The 7,528-nt window shown below is 32.9% G+C and overlaps 1 protein-coding gene across 1 annotated transcript; it reads left to right on the top strand.

Annotated features, from left to right (window-relative positions):
- The first annotated feature begins 3,698 nt into the window (after positions 1-3,698).
- Positions 3,699-6,341, top strand: LOC132037070 (3,9-dihydroxypterocarpan 6A-monooxygenase-like). The gene is made up of 2 exons (XM_059427508.1): positions 3,699-4,777; positions 5,132-6,341. Exons 1-2 carry the CDS (start codon positions 3,869-3,871, stop codon positions 5,789-5,791), a joined length of 1,569 nt encoding a protein of 522 aa, XP_059283491.1. The 5' UTR covers positions 3,699-3,868; the 3' UTR covers positions 5,792-6,341.
- Positions 6,342-7,528: the final 1,187 nt, after the last annotated feature.

Here is a 7,528-nt window from a genome sequence, read left to right as displayed (position 1 = left end):
TTGTTTGGAATAAGAAACAGAGAGGTCACACTAGGACAAACATAAAAATTGAGAACGTATATGTCACAAATAAAATATTAAAGCCAAAATTGATTCTCAACCTAAAATTGCCAAATTTGTAACTTATTCCAATTTTTGGACAGGATGTACTGATACATTACATGTATGATGTATCAAATTAGGCCTTGACCCTAACTTACACCCCAAAAGCTAGTTCAAATAGGGAGGATCGTCCAAGCCTTATAAGGAGTTCAGGGTTCTAGTCTGTCACCGATGTGGTATATTCTCTTCACCCCTCATGCCCAGGCGCGGACATTCTTTTAACCGGGTTACACTGTCCGGTCTAGAGCATGCACATTCATGGACCAAGGACATTTTTAACCATTATCGGTCCGAGACAGGTCAATTGGTCCAGGAAGCATCCCCTTTTTTTAGGAAGGTTGGGGGGGGGGGGGTGGCACATTGGATCGGGCCTGACTCTGATATCATGTCAACTTAGGCATGGTCCTAACTCACTCCAAAAGCTAGCTCAAAGGGAGGATGATTGCCAAGCTTTATAAGTAGCACGGTGGTTCTCATCTGTCATCGATTTGGTATATTCTCTTGTTTACAGGTTCTCTTCAATAGATATTCTCCTAACCTTCCTCCTCTCTTCCAAAATCCAAACAAACCGACATTCTCTGTAAAATAAAAGGGTCCTACAAGTGAGGCTAAGTGAAGCGGGTCAATAAAATACTCCCTCTGTTTTAACTTGTGGCACTTTTCTCGAATTCGAGATTCAAACGAATTTTTGTTTTTACCGTACTTTTTTTAGTCATTTAAATATTATGAATAGTCAATTATTGTAACTTATATTACTTTTTACATAGTTTCCAAATATGTAAGTTTTATTTCTAAAAACTTATTAGAGATTTCATGTCCCCATTCACGGTCAACCTAAACAAATTTGAGACTCTAAATTCGAACTGTGCCACATAAATTGGGACAGAGGAGTAGTAAATGGATAGTTTTTTATTTTTTAAAATTTGGCTTAGAAAGAATTCATGTTATTGCAAATTCTAATGGAAAAATCATTTGAATTGGTTTGGAGACTTTGTAAGTGAAATACCAATAGTTGAATGACTTTTCGGCTATAAAACAAAGAAAAGAATTACCATACATTAGTTGAGTGAACGTATGAGAAATTTACTCTATTGAAATGCAACGCACGTCACCCATCCAAGTAAGAATCATACCTGAGAGAATGGAGAGGAGCCAAATCCATATTAATAATCATATCATCATCATATAATACTAAAAGTGGGAAGCTCCTATCTCCAAAGTTAGATTACTATTTTACCCCTACACTAAATTAAAATCTAATTAATTAAAAGTTAAAAGACCAAAATAGCCACGTAAAAATTATGGACTTTTTTACCCTTTTAAAAAACAAATCCTTCTATTTTGCAACTAAGTCCAAAATGCAATTTCAATGTTTGTTATAGGCTTTTGAAGTCTAAGTCGTAATGTTCAGAAAATTTATTTTGATTCACTCAGCAAGTCAAACATTAAGAATTAGTACATTGTATGAGGTATCCTTTAAAAATGTAGCTATTAATGTTTATAAATTAATCTTTAAAGATACCTCATACAACGTACCCATTAATAGTACCATTCACCCCAAGAAACTACTCCTACAGGGGATTGAAGAGGCTGAAGTTACGTTTGGGGGAAAGGAAGTGAAAAAGCCGAGGGCTGTTTGCATCAATTTTTGTGGCTTTATAGTCTTCTTTTGTGGAAGCTCATTCATTCTCATTTGATTTGCAATGTCATTTCAAAATTCTCCCTTTGTTACTTTAGATTTTGTTGCACTTGATTATTTGATGTGTTCCAAAGTAAAATGAATACTTTGGCATCTGGAACATAACTAGATAATCCGTCATATATAAAATTTCTGATAGTTGCACATTTTGTATTCATTACAATTCGGAAATTTCATCTAGGTGAGTTAAGGCGAGCATGCTTTTTTATTTCATTTTTGTCTTCTTTTTGATATTATTTGTACATTTGGAGGTCTTATCAAACTATAGATTTTCGATTAATTAGCTTTTTTATAACTATCTTCGTCATGTTGACCATTGTCGCCATCCTCACTATCCTCAATTAATCTAATTCACGAGAGGGTAACTTTGAATTCTAAATCTTCTTGTAGGTTAACAAGTCTCGGGGATTCTCCCGAATCATATATCTTAAGCCGTTCTTTCAAGGGAGCTTTACTTGTCTTGGTGAAAAGGTGATCATATCATATTTTATATTCTTTATTGGTAAAACTTAAGATGTCTAGCATATCATTAATTTCTTAAGGCAGCGAATCTTTGTATATTATACCACCAATATTATTTTAATGTAACATGTATCATTATTTAAGCAGATAGTGTTTCAACTTTATCTTTCAAATATTGGACTGTATTTCAGTTAATTGTTACTCTTTATTTGAAGTATTAGTATGTTATTCATTCTTTTTAATGAGAAGGTTTTTATTACTTTCTTTTCGTAAAGTAATTATTGGTACTTTGTAGTCTCAATTTGATTTGTCAAGGTTCACATATTTGGTGTCGTCTATTTTATGATGAATACTGTTTAATTTACAAAATTAAAATATTAATATTTTTTAATAGAATATGTGATAACTATTAAAACAATATTAACAATTAAAATGTTTAAAATGGAATTGTATCAGCACACATTTGCTTAAAATACTATTAAAAGATAAAGGCGATGATAAAGAAGAGGAAAATAATAACGATGAGAAAGTTAATTGTAACTTTTTGCAACTCGAAAGATAATTGATTTTGAAAGAAAATAAAAAGCTGAATTGCTCCTAAAATAGTACTAAATAAAAATTGAAAGCAAAAGGCTTCAATAAGTAATGAGAATTACTAATGGATAACATTTGACTTATCAGTTGGGAGTTCTTTTTTCCTATTCTCCCCCTTCGCATAAGATTTACTAACAAAAGACGAGTATAATTACTTTTAGTCATGTACATCCACCATGTTGACTTATATTTGCCGACCATGTCCACAATGAAAGTTTTGTCATGACAGCTAGCGTAATCAAAACGGCATAGTGAAACACACATCAAAAATATTTTTATAAGGAAGTATTAAGTGGGAAGCAATCATTTCAAAATATGCATGTTTATATCTAATAACATCAAAATTAATCATTGTACATCCTACCTACCTAACTACATCCGTGAGTTGAACAGCTAATCAGCTAATTATTGTTTTATAGTTATTTGTCAAGTTGGTCGAATTAGTTCATCATTTATATTTTCGAGCTTGTATTTGTCACTTCCAAGTTCATGTTAATCATCAAACATATGTTTTAACAATATTTGTGTCATAAATTTAAATTTGTACTATTAATTGATATGAAATACACGTGCAACGCACGTGCCCAGAAACTAGTGTGTTAAATGATAGAGACGAACTGTCATAAATGTAATACCACTTTCGTCGTTATAGATTTCTAATGTAATACTTACCATTTCCCTATCTTCTCTTTGTTAATAAACTAATTAATGAGAATGAAGGGTTTTTAACATCTGAATAGTCAAGACACAAGAAGGAACTAAAATCAAAAGATCATGAAATCTACAGTTTAGCATATCATCTCTTTTTGTCTAATATATGGAAGGAATCTAATGTTTTCTTGTGGCTTCTTCCTTCGCAAATTATTCCTCTCATAGCATCTGCTAATTAGTGCTAAGTGATTGGTTTTTCTCTAAATGAAAATTGATTAAAAATTAGAAAACTTTTAAAGCAAAACATTGTCCTAGTGCCTATAAATTAAGAGGGTAAAATCATATATCTCATTAGCAGCCATGGCAATTATTTCATTAGAAGGTCAACTTCATATCTTGCTCTTCTTCATCATCTGTTTAGTATTTGGCCTAATAGTTCAATCCTTCATCAAGAATTTACACAACAAAATCCAGCTTCCTCCAAGCCCACCAGCATTACCAATCATTGGTCATTTGCATCTTCTTGGTTCTGTGTGGCACCAGTCCTTTAAGAAATTAGCATTGCGCTATGGTCCATTCATGTTGATTCGTGCTGGTGCATCAACTTCATATGTTGTATCGAATGGCGCCATAGCCAAACAAGTCTTTAAAACCAATGACATGAATTTTGCTGCTAGGCCAGAGTTTGGCTCTTCAGAGTATCAAATTTATCATGACACCATGTTCTCTATTTTGGACTATAACAAGCTGTGGATTTTCTTGAAGAAAATCTGCATGACGGAAATTCTGTCTGCTCAACAGATATGTAAATTTGCTGATGTTAGGAAGGAGGAGACGATGAAACTTTTGGAATTTTTCGTTAGGTGTTCGGAACAAGGGGAGGCATGTGATGTTGGAATTCAGCTCATGGCCATGACAAATAATCTTATTTGCAGGCTGATCATGAGCACAAGAACCTCAACTAATGTCAACGAGAGCGTGGAGATAAGAGAAATTGCAAAGGGGATAGGATTACTTGCAGGACAGCTTGGGTTAGGTGAAGTTTTTGGTCCTTTGAAGAAATATGATCTGCTTGGTGCTGGAAAAAAGGCAAAAGCTTTGTTGCTCAAGTTTGATAAGTTTATGGATGGGATCATAAAGAAACACGAAGACCAAAGGCGTGCTGGAAGAAAAGACAGGAAAGATATGATGGATATTCTTCTGGAAATTGCAGATGATGAAAATGCTGAGATAAAGCTCACTAGAAATTGCATCAAGGGTCTTTTCTTGGTAATAAAACTAACTTCTCCTCTTCAAAGTACATTTTTGTATGAAAATATGCATGTCATCTATCTGTTCTTTGTCTCCATATACACTCCCTTTTGTATAGCACCATTTTTTTTTTGGTCTGCTCTAAAGTGAACAATACTTTTCTATGTATATGTATTTGCAAATACTTAAACTTTAAACTTCCCACTTTAGCCATAAAAAAGAATCAAGACTTTTTTGTACTATGAGTTCTAAGGATACTTTTAGTATGCATAAATGTATTTTTTTCTTTCTTAAGCTCCGTGACCAGTCAAACACCACCATACAAACTGATAAGGTAGAGAAGTATAATGTTTTCTTTTTCTGTTTTAGTAGGATCTCTTTTTGGGAGGAACTGATACAACAAGTGTTGGTTTGCAATGGGCAGTAGCAGAGCTGTTAAACCATCCAAAGGCATTAAAGAAGCTTCAAGAAGAGATTGAGAGAGTAGTTGGGTTAACCAGGCTAGTTGAGGATTCAGATATCCCAAATCTTCCTTATCTGCAAGCTGTTATCAAGGAAACACTAAGAGTTCATCCCTCATTGCCCTTAGTGTTCCGCAAATGCAGAGAAGAATGTGTAGTCAATGGTTACAAAATTCCTAAAGATTCTAGGGTTGTACTCAACGTTTATGCCATTAATAGGGACCCCAGTGAATGGATAGAAGCAGATGAATTTATACCGGAGAGGTACCTTGTTAACTCCAACAAGAACCTCGCGATCGAGCCTGATGAATTGGAGGCTATGAAAGGACAGAACTTCTGCTATGTGCCATTTGGTGGAGGAAGAAGAGGATGTCCTGGTGCTGGACTTGCAGCAGCAGTGTTGCATAGGACACTTGGTGTGTTAGTCCAATGTTTTGATTGGAAAATTAAAGGTGCGCACAAACTTAATATGGAACAAGGAGCTGGATTTTCTTCTGCCATGGTTCATCCCTTGGTTTGTTATCCTGTTATGCGCGTTAATCCACAAGAAATTGCCACACCAGACTACTGATTCGAATAGTTTTATTAATGTTTCTTCTCATGTGTATTCACTTCTCGTGCATTTTCATAATCCTACCGTGCAAAGATCAGACATGCACTTGAAATGGGTCGAGTAATCTGTTTTTCTATTTTTTAGTGGAGAAGAAAACATTTCTAATTTGCATCGTCCAATCATTGATAGTGAAAACTTCTATAATAAGTTGGGCAGGTTGTTCGTATAGTTCCCGAGACATGATTATATTATTTTTTGGAAAAATCGAGGAATAAAATAGGATGACTCTTCCTTAGGGTTAGAAATAGAAATAGTAAATACGATTTTCAATACTTTCACTTATATACAACTACAAAGTACCAACATTCTAATTGGATTAGATTAATATTAATGGATCTTTTATAAATCATTCACTGGTTGATAAATAACTACAAGTGACAGAGACAAACGATTAAACGAGAATCCAAAATTGTATCGAGAATGAACGAAAAGGTGGAAAAATGGCCAGATATGATTTGATCATTATGAACAAATTTAAGATCTTTATAGATAGAGCCAATCATTAATTTTCAATGATGCGATGGCGGAAATCGATACATAAATCAGTTAATAAAAAGAATATAAAATCTTTTACTATGTAGTTATATAGGAATTCCTAAGCCCAAAAAGTTAAGAATAATAAGTTTTCATTACCCGAATAATAAAAAAGCAGATGATATTTGTTAAGAATAGTAAAATCGTATAGACAAGTTGTTGATAGTTAACTTTTACTTTTAACATTTAAAAAATTTGATTGTGTCATTACACTTGTGCAATCAAATATTACGTTTGTAAAAATACATTAATTATGTTATGATAAATAAACAGATCGATGTAATTACACCAAATTCAATTACGGGGTGACTTTTCAAATGGATCCTTAGGGTGACACTGATCAATTAAATGTCTTGTTAGGCATTAATTGATATTTATCACAAACCAATGTACTAGAAAGAAGGAATTTAATAATCGCAACCATTAAGCATCCCAAAAGGATATTGGGATAATTTCAGTAATATACAATCCAACATAAAATATCGTCATATTTTTAATATATATTCACATAGATAACTTCTTTTTTTGCAACGTATTTATACACACAATATATAAAATTGCACACTATACTGTAGACAATGTATAAATGCTTGTATAAAAGTGTATAATAATGTATAAAAGGATCATTTCGGGTAATATTAGAAATATAGACCATTTCGGATAAATATTTTCTCCAAATAGACATATGTTATTTTCCCAAAAGATATTTGAGAACAATATAAAATTAGTTATGATATGTCATTTTCAATCATAATTCTGAAATTAAAGAGCCATTGATGGCTGAATCCCTAAGGAATGTGTTGCAATTTCATTCAGGAAGCACTTGAAACTAATGGCAGGATAGTTTTTCCCTTTTCTGAAAATTTGGGGCCTTTCTGAATTTATCAATCCTTTGAGGGGTTCTGTCTCTTTCTCATAATCTGCCACCCTATGAATTGGGCTCTTGAAAATTCTATTAATTACTCATTATCTACCCTCAGCTCATCAAAACAAATAAAAATAAAAATAAAAAAACAATAGTTTTTTTTTCTCAGTAGAAAAGAAAATGGATGAGCAAATTATATGGAGAAGGGTTATATTTGTCTCTGATATCGAAAATAAGTTATATTTGTCCCCCGTTATACTTTTTCAATAAATATACTCTACAATCATACTTTAGAG

This window comes from Lycium ferocissimum, chromosome 11 (assembly GCF_029784015.1).
Source record: "Lycium ferocissimum isolate CSIRO_LF1 chromosome 11, AGI_CSIRO_Lferr_CH_V1, whole genome shotgun sequence".
Taxonomy (NCBI): Eukaryota; Viridiplantae; Streptophyta; class Magnoliopsida; order Solanales; family Solanaceae; genus Lycium; species Lycium ferocissimum.
Note: the sequence above shows the minus strand (reverse complement) of the source record. Positions and strands in the feature narration are given on the sequence as shown.

Excerpts from the sequence above, each read along its gene's own strand:
- LOC132037070 (XM_059427508.1), top strand. The coding sequence starts at position 3,869 with ATGGCAATTATTTCATTAGAAGGTCAACTTCATATCTTGCTCTTCTTC. Across the intron at positions 4,778-5,131 it reads GCATCAAGGGTCTTTTCTTG|GATCTCTTTTTGGGAGGAAC; the intron begins GTAATAAAACTA and ends CTGTTTTAGTAG.